General features: G+C 44.9%; 1 protein-coding gene across 1 annotated transcript in view; it reads right to left on the bottom strand.

Annotated features, from left to right (window-relative positions):
* Positions 1-13,813, bottom strand: part of LOC306982579 (SH3 and multiple ankyrin repeat domains protein 2-like) — a gene marked incomplete at its 5' end in the record, with an annotated part of 69,051 nt that overhangs the window by 20,517 nt on the left and 34,721 nt on the right. Inside the window, 4 exons of the mRNA XM_079583044.1 lie at positions 242-347; positions 1,615-1,727; positions 4,895-5,044; positions 13,500-13,741. Coding sequence (XP_079439170.1) covers positions 242-347; positions 1,615-1,727; positions 4,895-5,044; positions 13,500-13,741 — 611 coding nt within the window. The remainder of the gene's footprint in view (positions 1-241; positions 348-1,614; positions 1,728-4,894; positions 5,045-13,499; positions 13,742-13,813) is intronic.

Raw genomic sequence — 13,813 nt, 5'->3', positions numbered from 1 at the left:
AGTTCTGCCTGACCATGAAGAAGAAATATCGACTAATCGTTCATTTTACAAAACTTCAAACCAATGAGGCCATTTAAAAAAACAACCCAAGAGGCTCTCACTGAACTCCATCAACTGAACTCTCCCCCTCCAGTCCTTTAACCTTCCCCTTCCTGCCCCACGTCGGAGGTTTAAACTACAGGGTTAGCAGCTTTGAGACGCTAGATGACAGAAGAACCAAAGACACGGGTCAGACTCTCACCGATGGACTTCTGCTTCTTCATGGTGCTCTTCTCGGGCAGCCCCAGGAAGGCCCCCGGGACTGTAGGGGGCACCACTGCCACGCCCTGTCGATCGTGGTACAACGACTGCAACAGAGAGAGACGCAGCGGGTTACGACGAGCGCAGCATCCAGAGGAGGGCCTTTAACCCTCCTCTGATACTGTACCAAAGGGCCTTTAAACCTCCTCTGATACTGTACCAAAGGGCCTCCTCTGATACTGTACCAAAGGGCCTTTAACCCTCCTCAGATACTGTACCAAAGGGCCTCCTCTGATACTGTACCAAAGGGCCTCCTCAGATACTGTACCAAAGGGCCTCCTCTGATACTGTACCAAAGGGCCTCCTCTGATACTGTACCAAAGGGCCTTTAAACCTCCTCTGATACTGTACCAAAGGGCCTCCTCTGATACTGTACCAAAGGGCCTTTAACCCTCCTCAGATACTGTACCAAAGGGCCTCCTCTGATACTGTACCAAAGGGCCTTTAAACCTCCTCTGATACTGTACCAAAGGGCCTCCTCTGATACTGTACCAAAGGGCCTCCTCTGATACTGTACCAAAGGGCCTTCAACCTCCTCTGATACTGTACCAAAGGGCCTTTAAACCTCCTCTGATACTGTACCAAAGGGCCTCCTCTGATACTGTACCAAAGGGCCTCCTCTGATACTGTACCAAAGGGCCTCCTCTGATACTGTACCAAAGGGCCTCCTCTGATACTGTACCAAAGGGCCTTTAACCCTCCTCTGATACTGTACCAAAGGGCCTTTAACCCTCCTCTGATACTGTACCAAAGGGCCTTTAACCCTCCTCTGATACTGTACCAAAGGGCCTCCTCTGATACTGTACCAAAGGGCCTTTAACCCTCCTCTGATACTGTACCAAAGGGCCTTTAACCCTCCTCTGATACTGTACCAAAGGGCCTTTAACCCTCCTCTGATACTGTACCAAAGGGCCTTTAACCCTCCTCTGATACTGTACCAAAGGGCCTTTAACCCTCCTCTGATACTGTACCAAAGGGCCTCCTCTGATACTGTACCAAAGGGCCTTTAACCCTCCTCTGATACTGTACCAAAGGGCCTTTAACCCTCCTCTGATACTGTACCAAAGGGCCTTTAACCCTCCTCTGATACTGTACCAAAGGGCCTTTAACCCTCCTCTGATACTGTACCAAAGGGCCTTTAACCCTCCTCTGATACTGTACCAAAGGGCCTCCTCTGATACTGTACCAAAGGGCCTCCTCTGATACTGTACCAAAGGGCCTTTAAACCTCCTCTGATACTGTACCAAAGGGCCTCCTCTGATACTGTACCAAAGGGCCTCCTCTGATGCTGTCCCAAAGGGGGAGGAGACTCACGTTCATGTCGCCGGCCGTCACCAGGCAGCGGCTGGTGGGGCGGGGCTTGATGGTGGCGATCTTGGTGTCGAGCGGCGACGTCTTCTGCGCGTGCGTCATCTCGTCCAGCTTATCTGCAGAAACAGCGAGAGGAAGAGAGCGGCGTGAGCACCAGCAGGGGGCGCCGCGGGGGGGAGATGCTCTGTGACAGTCAGATGGGGGGGGCGGACAGCAGGGGGCAGCGGTGAGATGAGTTCAGCCTGAAGCCGTGCAGGTTAGCTTCGTTTGGGAGGAGTTTTAACGTGAAAACAGCCGATGCAGCGGGATCCACCAGGGGGCGCCGGGTATTGATGTAATGTAATGAATGAGTCTGCCAAGTCTGTCACTACGGTTACTGCGAATACTACGACTCCTTTAAGAAAGCTCGCAGATGTTTTCACTCGTCTCCTCGAGCCGCTGCACATCCAACTCTTTCATCGATCTTCGTTGCTATAATTAAATTAGATCTCTAAATGCGTGCTATAGCTCAAGTTGCTTTGCCGTGTTTTCCTGCGCTCAGAGCCGATTCCACTGTCTCACACGAGTAGATGATCTCAGCACCGGCTCGTACTAAACATGCGGCGTGATCTAGAAGGACCTGAACAGCCGTGTTTGTAACTGAAGCTTTGAACTAATGTGGCTCCTGTCGCTCGTGTGCAGCCTGGAGAGACACATGCGTGACTAGTGCTAACCCGGCTAATGCGGCTAGTTCTAGTGCGGCTAATGCTAACGCGGCTAATGCTAATGCTGCTAATGCTAACGCGGCTAATGCTAACTCGGCTGATGTTAACACGGCTAGTTCTAATGCGGCTAATGCTAACGCGGCTAATGCGGCTAGTTCTAGTGCGGCTAATGCTAATGCGGCTAATGCTGCTAATGCTAACGCGGCTAATGCGGCTAGTTCTAGTGCGGCTAATGCTAACGCGGCTAATGCGGCTAGTTCTAGTGCGGCTAATGCTAACGCGGCTAATGCTAACTCGGCTGATGTTAACACGGCTTGTTCTAATGCGGCTAATGCTAACGCGGCTAATGCTAAAGTTGCTAATGCAAACTCGGCTGATGCTAATGCGGCTAGTTCTAATGCGGCTAATGCTAACGCGGCTAATGCTAAAGTGGCTAATGGTAACTCGGCTGATGCTAATGCGGCTAGTTCTAATGCAGCTAATGTGACTAATGTTAACTTTGCTAATGCTAACTCGGCTGATGTTAACACGGCTAGTTCTAATGCGGCTAATGCTAACGCGGCTAATGCTAAAGTGGCTAATGCTAACTCGGCTGATGCTAATGCGGCTAGTTCTAATGCAGCTAATGCGACTAATGTTAACTTTGCTAATGCTAACTCGGCTGATGTTAACACGGCTAGTTCTAATGCGGCTAATGCTAAAGTGGCTAATGCTAACTCGGCTGATGCTAATGCGGCTAGTTCTAATGCAGCTAATGCGACTAATGTTAACTTTGCTAATGCTAACGCGACTAATGTCAACTTTGCTAATGCTAACTTGGCTAATTCTAACTCAGCTAACGTTAACTCAGCTAATGCTAGCGTGGGTAGTTCTAATGCAGCTAAGACTCACATGGCTAATGCTAATGCGGCTACTAACAGGGCTGGTTCTAATGCAGTAGGTAATGTGGCTAGTTCTAATGCAGCTAACACTAACGCGGCTAATGCTAACGCGGCTGCTAAAGCGGCTAGCTCTAATGCAGCTAACGAGTCAGAACTTTGGTAGAATTTAGTCAAACAAATCAGGAGCTCACATGGCTACTTAACATGTAAACAAATTAGATTACAGCTGATACCGCTTATAGTATGTAATGTGTTGTATGTTGTATGTTATAGTATGTAATGTGTTGTATATTGTATATTATATTATATCATGTGTTGTATGTTATATGTTATAGTATGTAATGTGTTGCATGTTGTATGTTGTATGTTGTATGTTATAGTATATCATGTGTTGTGTGTTGTATGTTGTAGTATGTAATGTGTTGCATGTTGTATATTATAGTATATCATGTGTTGTATGTTATAGTATGTAATGTGTTGTATGTTATAGTATGTAATGTGTTGTATGTTATAGTATGTAATGTGTTGCATGTTGTATATTATAGTATATCATGTGTTGTATGTTATAGTATGTAATGTGTTGTATGTATTAGTATGTAATGTGTTGCATGTTGTAGTATGTAATGTGTTGCATGTTGTATGTTGTATGTTGTATGTTATAGTATATCATGTGTTGTGTGTTGTATGTTGTAGTATGTAATGTGTAGTATGTAATGTGTTGTATGTAATGTGTTGTATGTAATGTGTTGTATGTTGTATGTTATAGTATGTAATGTGTTGTATATTGTATGTTGTAGTATGTAATGTGTTGTATGTTGTAGTATGTAATGTGTTGTATGTTGTATGTTGTAGTATGTAATGTGTTGTATGTAATGTGTTGTATGTAATGTGTTGTATGTAATGTGTTGTATGTTGTATGTTATAGTATGTAATGTGTTGTATATTGTATGTTGTAGTATGTAATGTGTTGTATATTGTATGTTGTAGTATGTAATGTGTTGTATGTTGTAGTATGTAATGTGTTGTATGTTGTATGTTGTAGTATGTAATGTGTTGTATGTTGTAGTATGTAATGTGTTGTATGTTGTATGTTGTAGTATGTAATGTGTTGTATGTTGTAGTATGTAATGTGTTGTATGTTGTATGTTATAGTATATCATGTGTTGTATGTTGTAGTATGTAATGTGTTGTATGTTGTATGTTGTATGTTGCGGCCTGTCGTAGCGCAGACTTGGCAGGCCGGACCCGTCCTCCATGAGGCGGGGGCTGCAGGTGGGGCCCGCCTCTTTCAGGGGCCACATGCTAAAGTCATGTAATGTGTTGTATGTTGTAGTATGTAATGTGTTGTATGTTGTATGTTGTATGTTGCGGCCTGTAGTAGCGCAGACTTGGCAGGTCGGACCCGTCCTCCATGAGGCGGGGCTGCAGGTGGGGCCCGCCTCTTTCAGGGGCCACATGCTAAAGTCATGTAATGTGTTGTATGTTGTAGTATGTAATGTGTTGTATGTTGTGGTATGTAATGTGTTGCATGTTGCATGTTGTATGTTGTATGTTGCGGCCTGTGGTAGCGCAGACTTGGCAGGCCGGACCCGTCCTCCATGAGGCGGGGGCTGCAGGTGGGGCCCGCCTCTTTCAGGGGCCACATGCTAAAGTCATCTCCCAGTGCTCCATGCAGACGGAGGCAGGAGAGTCCGTTACTTAGGGTCACGTGGAACACAATCCTCTTCTTCTGCGGATCTGCCCTCGAGGGGACGGAGAGAGGCGAGAAATCACCAAAAACACAGCACAGAACGAACACAAGGGGGCGCTCCGCTTCTGACGGGGGACGGCTCAGTCCCAGCACAGGAACTCACCTCCTTCTTTTCAGCAAAATAAAAGCCCAATTTCAGCTTTAGAGAAATGTCTGTGTTTTCCAAGAGAGTTAAAGCCAGTTGGAAAACAGTTCTATGGTTTAACCCCTTAACTCCCACCTGAACCGAGCACATTTTCTCCAGTTTGGCTTTACCCCAATCCAAAAGCTTCTGGAAAAAAGCTGAGGGGAAAAAAAATATGGAAAAAATATGGAAATGTGGCAAAAAAGTGAGAAAACATTGACAAAAAAGTGACAAAAAATTGATGAAAAAGTGGCAAAAATGTCACAAAAATGCCACAAGAAATTGACGAAAAAATGAGAAAATCGCGCCAAAAATGTGACAAAAATGTGACAAAAATGTGATAAAAATTTGACCAAAAAATGACAAAAATGTGACCAAAAAATGGCAAAAATTTGATTAAAAAATGACGAAAAAATAACAAAAATGTGACAAAAATGAGTTGAATACCCAACAAAAAAATGATGGAGAAAAAAAAAGTGATGACGTGAGGAAAAAGATCCTCTCGGTTCAGGCGGGAGTTCAGAGGTTAAACTCAGCTCAAAGGGTGAATGTCCCGGACTGAGGAGTCTCTCGTCACAAACAGGAAATACAGAAATACAAAGATCCTTTGGCTCCAGTCGCGGATCCTTCAACTGTCGCGGAATAACACGCTTTTGGATTCTTGTCTTTTCGTTATAAAGTGTTCGTCTAAAAGGCCGATCTCAGCGGAGGGAGTTGCGGAGGCTGCTGTGTGACTGCACGCATGCAGCGTTGGAGACTCGAGTCGCCGCTGGTCACAGAGACGTCCCTGAAACGTCCCCTGGAGATGAGGCGAGTCTCCAGGTAGTCTCGGTGAAAACAACAGGTTCGAGTCTCCACGTGTAGTTGTGTTGTTACATACAAGTACATAAAGTCAAGTCTAACTCGGGTCCAAATGGATGATTTTTCAGCAGATTGTTCAGTAAAAGCAAATAAACGGGCAGTCGTAGCTAGCGTTAGCATGTAGCTCCGTTATTTATCTAATTATGGTCTGTTCAACCCTTCTTCTCCTCTCCATGTCTTTGTATCTTTATTGGAGAGAAAACAATATTCATAATTCATCATTTGTTCAAGTAGTTCTGGAGAAATTATAGAAAGTTTAAATGTTTCTCTCCTTCAACTGCTTCAAACATGACCATATATGGGCGATTCCAGATATTACAGTATATTATTTGAGATCTCCTTGGTATCCGACGTCACAGAAACGTCTCACAGGGTCTCACTTTTCCAAGTCTCCACGTGGAGTCTCCACTGAAATCGAACCTGTTTGTTTTCTCCGAGGCTACCAGGAGACTCGCCTTATCTCCAGGGGACGTCTCTGTGACCAGCTGCAACTCCAGTCTCTAACTAGTCTCCAACTAGTCTCTAACTAGTCTCTAACTAGTCTCTAAGTGCAGTCTCATGTATCCACAGCTCTTTGTGATTCCGCTCTGGACGCTGCGCGGGTCCAGCTTTAGGTCCAAACATGAGGTGGAGTAAAACAGGTTTAAATGACTCTCCTGCTGACGCCCTTTAGCCCATGACCAACGCTTGTAAATGAGCCCCTCAGTGATTGTATCTGACTAGCTACTACGCATATACATTAAGATAATTTTAACCCAGAGACAAAAGACTGGCTCCAGTGTCATAATTTTAGTCAAATAGATAAAAAAAAATTTTTTTTAAATGTAACTAAAACTGTTTCTGAAATATCCAGATATTTTCCTCAACTAAAACTTGTCAAAATGTTATTTGAAAAGTTTGAAAGAAGTTTGAAGAAGAAAAGAAGATTTAGAATTAAATTAAAAGACATTTTCATTCAAAAACTGAAGCTAAATTAAAACATGGCTGATTAGTGCTCTAATACTGTGGTACAGCAACATCAAGCACAAATAAAAGTCATGTTTAGCACCTGTCTTAATAAATGAAAAATCTGATAGATATAGTTATAGATATATAGATCAGTCTGATATCGACTAAAACATTAAAAAAGTCTCTTTTGTTTAAACCATAATAATCTGGGTTTCCGGTATACAGAGATATCATGTCAAATGTCCTTCTATTTTTTACAAACATGTTGCTTTGTTATTTGCAGATTCAAACATAAACTTTTGAGGCTCTTTCCGACTTTCATTTGGTTTGAAAAAGTTTCAGATCCTTCTGTTAATTTGTTCTGACAGAGAAGACTCTGAACTTTGGGCCAGTTTTTGTTATACGTCACAGTTGAATTAAGGGACTGAATATAAAATGCGGTCTAGTCCTAAAATGAAACATCTGATCACCAAAAACAAACACATCGTTTCTTCGTCATTTCAAAACAAAAATAATGTTTTGTAAAAGTCCATTTGGTTTTCAAGTTTGTTCCATTTTCATCTCAAACTGATTTTTGGTGATGTATCTGGTTTTGTCCAGAGCAGCTCCAAACACCAGCGACCGGTCACTTCGTAAACACTTCAGTTTAACCTCAGCTCAGGATCCAGCTGTGGTAACTACGGTAACGGGACTTCATCTCTCTGTAACAGCTGGATTTATCCCCGTGAAACAAAAATTGTCTCAAAGTCCAGCGTCTTCTCTCAGCACAGATGGACTGAGGTCACATGACGGCATCTGGGGAAACACCAAACCCCTAGGCCATCGCGCAGCACATTCTTAATTTAGTCTAAGCTCTTAACCCGAGCACATTTTCTCCAGTTCAGTTTTACCCAAATTTAAAAGCTTCTTGACTGGAGCTTACGGCCTGTAGACCAGAGGAACATCTCATTTGAAAGCTAAGACCGATAAGACTGATCTAACATTTTTCCTTACATTGTCGACACTTTTTGTTTCATTTTGGTTCATTTTTCTGTTGATTTTTGCAGATTTTTTGTTTTTGTTAATTTAAAAAAAAATTGTTGATATTTTTGCTTTGCTTACAATCCGTGTACCTTTCGATCATTAGTTATTCCGTTTCAAAATAAAATCAGAAAAACTAATTATGTGGTTGTTTTATTGTATTTCCATTTTCTAAATTAAATTGGAAAGGCAAAAAAATTCTAAATAAAATATTGACCCATTTCTTTGCTCTGCAGTGGAAACAAACTCTGCTAAAACAACCTCCGTTATTTTGTTCACATCTGCTTCGGTTTGATTTGCTACTGGAAATGATGAGTAACTTTGTCTCTGCCTCTCTCGCCCTCGCGCAAGAGGGAAACAAAAACAAACTTAAGCAAAAGAGGTCGAGCTTCAACGCGATCTCCTCTGTCACCGTTGTTTATTATGTCATTAGGACTTTTATTTCTCAAACTCGTTGCTGCTCACTTTGAGCTCCTCGTGGAGCAGCAGCAGCTGAGGTGACCGGGGCGGAAGAGGAGGCAGTGGGCGGTGATGCCGCTTCGGAGGCGGCCGAGAGCGGAGCTGAGCGAACAGGTGGAAGATGTGAGTGTCGGGGCTCCTCTAGCCGCCTCACTCACGGACTCCACGCGCCTTTTTCTCTCCCATGCCCGGGAGAGCTGGTGCCGGGAGCGTTCGGGAGCTCTCTCTCTCTCTCTCTCTCTCTCTGTTTCCCCAGAGCCGCGCTCTAAAACCCTTTCCCGTCGTGCATTCCCAAACTGTCCCTCTGCCACTCCTCTCTCCGTCCCCCCCACTTCAGCAGTGACTTTTGTTTTGCAAAGTAATCATGCACAACTAAAGCGACGAAGAGGAATAAAAAAATATATAATAACGCGTGTCCTCTCCTCCTGGCGTCTGCAGCATTTCCCCGTGTTCGCGCTGCTTTCCGCCGGCTTCAGTGTCGCTGCCACAGGGCCAGGACCGCACGACTCGCAAACAATATCAAACATGTTTGAAAACCTTGCGACCGTGCGATTTTCACTCGTAAGTTCGTCGTGAGCAGCTATTCGTGGCTCGTAGCCCCTGTCCACTGCATGACAGAAACGCACAGTCCCGTCGCCAGACGTCAGTCTTAAGGGGGGCAAATGAAATCCACGGGGGGCACATTTACTATTAAATACATATGAATATGGCTCGGTCAGTGCTGTGGCCGCGTCCACTTTTCAGTCTCTCTCAGCCTTCACTGAAGCTCCAGTGTCTGAGTGTAAAACGCACACTTGGAACGCGGGCTCTTTTCGTCAGACTTCAGCGCTTTGTAGTAAAACACACACGAGCACCTGTCACTGCCTTTGCCTCTCACGAGCCGGACGGGAAATGAGCATAAAGAGGCGACATCGTGGACTCTCAGAGCGGAGGATGATCGTTAATGCTCCTCTATCATATCAGCTATGTTTTATTTTGTGCCCAGACAACACGGGAGCCGTGCGCAATTGCGCACGAGCGCAGCTTAGAGGGAACCGTGCCAGAGAAAGAGAGAGAGGAATGAAATGCCGCCGGTCCTCTCTCTCGGTGTCAGGGGAGGAAATAGTTACTTGTTGTGGAGTTTGGGCTGGTCTAATCAGGCAGAAAGCGCAAAAGTAACACTGCGCTAATGAGTGATACGTAGCCTATCTTTGCCCAATTTTCCGTGGCTTCTCGTGGTTATACGGCGTATACCTGCGTATCACGTAGACGACACCACATCTGTGTCTGGGGGGGGCACAAGCATCTTGGGGGACGGGCACGGCCCTCTATGGCCCGCCCATAGCGACGGGTATGGAGACGCACAGTGTCTGCCCAGCTTTTTAAGGTTGTTTTCCAAGCAGAATCTCCTCACGGATATTTCTGAGCAACCCTTCCCTCCGTGGTATAAAGCATCTCTGATCTCTGCATGTGTTGCCCAATTTTTAAAAAAGTATATGCATAAAACTTTCCAAACAAGTGTAGGAGCGGCTCTGAGCTGAGGTCTCTCCTCACTTCCGGTGTCGCAAACAATAATAAAACGAAATAATAGTAACGTCATAATTTTGGAGGGAATTTAAAACAACTAGAACCAAAACAAACACATTGACATTGACGTATACAAGATTTCTTTTTCTAATTCAAGTTTAGAAAGGGAAAAAAACAAAAAAACAAATGGAAATGTTGTTTTTCTGATTTTATTTTGAAACGGAATAACTAATGATCGAAAGGTACACGGATTGTTTACACAGATTTTTTTGGTTTTGTTTTTGTTGATTTTTTTGTTTTGTTTATACAGATTTTTGTTTGTTGATTTTTTCGCTTTTGTTGAATTTTTGTTGATTTTTGCAGAATGTTTGTTTTGTTTTTGTTGATTATTTGAGATTTTTTGCATTCTTTTTGTTTTTGTTGAATTTTTGTTTTGCTGATTTTTTGTTTTGTTGATTTTTTGTTTGTTTTTCGTTTTGTTTATATAGATTTTTTGTTTTGTTAATAACTTTTAGTCTCTATTTTGACTTTTTTTCAAGCAGCTTTTACATTAGAGTAAACTGGAGAAAGTGCTCGGTCCAGACGACGGTTCAGAGGTTAAACTTTACAAACTAAAGGTTTTGAAAATCCGCGACAGGAATTGAAAACATTATTCACCGACATCTGTCACAGACAACATTCCACATTTCCCACGCTCATGCAGGACTCGAACACACCGTGGTTATTTCCCACGCTTATGCAGGACTCGAACACAGCGTGGTTATTTCCCACGCTCATGCAGGACTCGAACACACCGCACAGACGGCGTGGTTTGTTCCCACGCTCATGCAGGACTCGAACACACCGTGGTTATTTCCCACGCTCATGCAGGACTCGAACACACCGCACAGGCGGCGTGGTTTGTTCCCACGCTCATGCAGGACTCGAACACACCGCACAGACGGCGTGGTTTGTTCCCACGCTCATGCAGGACTCGAACACACCGCACAGACGGCGTGGTTTGTTCCCACGCTCATGCAGGACTCGAACACACCGCACAGACGGCGTGGTTTGTTCCCACGCTCATGCAGGACTCGAACACACCGCACAGACGGCCTGGTTTTGGAGGATGGGGACGTGACAGTGACGGTGACGAGCCGGAAAATAACTTACCACTTTTCTTCTTCCTCAGAGTGGCTTCAGACACAGAAACAAACACGGGCAGCGCTTTAGACGCGAGAAAACATCGACTCAAACTAACCCAGTCCAGTCGACGGCTTAAGTTTCTCTACGGTGAAAACCACGACCAAACACTAGAGGGATTTTACTGGATTAAAACCAGTTTCATGTTTGTGGGTCACGATGATACAATACAGACCTTTTCCAAAAAATGTGAATATCATGGACAAGTTTACAAAAACAGGATTCCCCCAAATTAGAATTGTCTGAAGAAATCACCATTTACTTCTCAGTTTTCTCAGTGACATTGAGGCATCAGCCTGTGGTATTGAGGCATCAGCCTGTGGTATTGAAGCATCAGCCTGTGGTATTGAAGCATCAGCCTGTGGTATTGAAGCATCAGCCTGTGGTATTGAAGCATCAGCCTGTGGTATTGAAGCATCAGCCTGTGGTATTGAAGCATCAGTCTGTGGTATTGAAGCATCAGCCTGTGGTATTGAAGCATCAGCCTGTGGTATTGAAGCATCAGCCTGTGGTATTGAAGCATCAGTCTGTGGTATTGAAGCATCAGTCTGTGGTATTGAAGCATCAGCCTGTGGTATTGAAGCATCAGCCTGTGGTATTGAGGCATCAGCCTGTGGTATTGAAGCATCAGCCTGTGGTATTGAAGCATCAGCCTGTGGTATTGAAGCATCAGCCTGTGGTATTGAAGCATCAGCCTGTGGTATTGAGGCATCAGTCTGTGGTATTGAAGCATCAGCCTGTGGTATTGAGGCATCAGCCTGTGGTATTGAAGCATCAGCCTGTGGTATTGAAGCATCAGCCTGTGGTATTGAAGCATCAGCCTGTGGTATTGAAGCATCAGCCTGTGGTATTGAAGCATCAGCCTGTGGTATTGAAGCATCAGCCTGTGGTATTGAAGCATCAGCCTGTGGTATTGAAGCATCAGCCTGTGGTATTGAAGCATCAGCCTGTGGTATTGAGGCATCAGTCTGTGGTATTGAAGCATCAGCCTGTGGTATTGAAGCATCAGCCTGTGGTATTGAAGCATCAGCCTGTGGTATTGAAGCATCAGCCTGTGGTATTGAGGCATCAGCCTGTGGTATTGAAGCATCAGCCTGTGGTATTGAAGCATCAGCCTGTGGTATTGAAGCATCAGCCTGTGGTATTGAGGCATCAGTCTGTGGTATTGAAGCATCAGCCTGTGGTATTGAAGCATCAGCCTGTGGTATTGAAGCATCAGCCTGTGGTATTGAAGCGTCAGCCTGTGGTATTGAAGCATCAGCCTGTGGTATTGAAGCATCAGCCTGTGGTATTGAAGCATCAGCCTGTGGTATTGAAACATCAGTCTGTGGTATTGAAGCATCAGCCTGTGGTATTGAAGCATCAGCCTGTGGTATTGAAGCATCAGCCTGTGGTATTGAAACATCAGCCTGTGGTATTGAGGCATCAGCCTGTGGTATTGAAGCATCAGCCTGTGGTATTGAAGCATCAGCCTGTGGTACTGAAGCATCAGCCTGTTGTATTGAAGCATCAGCCTGTGGTATTGAAGCATCAGCCTGTGGTATTGAGGCATCAGCCTGTGGTATTGAAGCATCAGCCTGTGGTATTGAAACATCAGCCTGTGGTATTGAAGCATCAGCCTGTGGTATTGAAGCATCAGCCTGTGGTATTGAGGCATCAGCCTGTGGTATTGAAGCATCAGCCTGTGGTATTGAGGCATCAGCCTGTGGTATTGAAGCATCAGCCTGTGGTATTGAAGCATCAGCCTGTGGTATTGAAGCATCAGCTTCTTGCTCTCAGCTCTTCTTTGTTTTTGGGTCCGGCGAGTTGGCCGGCCCGTCCAGCACTGGCCTGGGCATCAAACCAGGTTTTGGTGTTTCTGGCGGTATGAGCAGGGACCAGGTCCTGCTGGAAGATGAAATCTGCATCTCCATACAGATCCTCAGCAGAAGCATCATGAAGTCCTCTAAAACATTCAGGTACTGATGCGGTGACCGTGGATTTAAGAACCTGAGTTTACCAACACCTGCACTGGACATTGACCCAAATCATGACCGACTGTGGATGTTTCACACTGGACCTCCAGCAGCTTGGGTTCTGCTCCTCACTCGTCTTCCTCCAAACCCTTGGACCTTGACTCCTGAATGAAAGGCACACTTTACTTTCACCTTGGACCACTGGCCAACAGTCCAGTCCTTCTTCTCCTTGGCCAAGTTGAGAAGCTTCCTACTTTTGCTCAGGCTCAGAAGCAGTTTGACCCGAGGAACCCGACAGTTGTAGAACATCTCCCGGATGCGTTTGAATGTGGAGGTTTTTCATTCCACTCTTTCTGGATCTGCCAGATTTATGAATCTTCTCTGTTTGATAATCCACTGAAGCCCACGGTCAGCTCTTCTGCTGGTGCATCTTCTCCTCACACAGACTTTCCTTTGTTCTGCTTGGACACTCTGTGAACATCCTCCTGAGATATGAACCCTTGTGGCTCATCCTATGGAGGGTCTCAGTGATGGTCTTCAGACTGATGATGGTTTTCAGTCTGATGATGGTCTTCAGTCTGATGATGGTCTTCAGTCTGATGATGGTCTTCAGTCTGATGATGGTCTTCAGTCTGATGATGGTCTTCAGTCTGATGATGGTCTTCAGTCTGATGATGGTCTTCAGACTGATGATGGTCTTCAGTCTGATGATGGTCTTCAGTCTGATGATGGTCTTCAGTCTGAGTCCCCCCCCCCAGAGTGAAGCAGTTTGATGACACCTGTGGAAACCTGTGCAGGTCTTTGAGCTCAGC

This window comes from Gobius niger (assembly GCF_951799975.1).
Source record: "Gobius niger genome assembly, contig: SCAFFOLD_48, whole genome shotgun sequence".
Taxonomy (NCBI): domain Eukaryota; kingdom Metazoa; phylum Chordata; class Actinopteri; order Gobiiformes; family Gobiidae; genus Gobius; species Gobius niger.
This window is presented reverse-complemented; position numbering and strand designations above follow the sequence as displayed.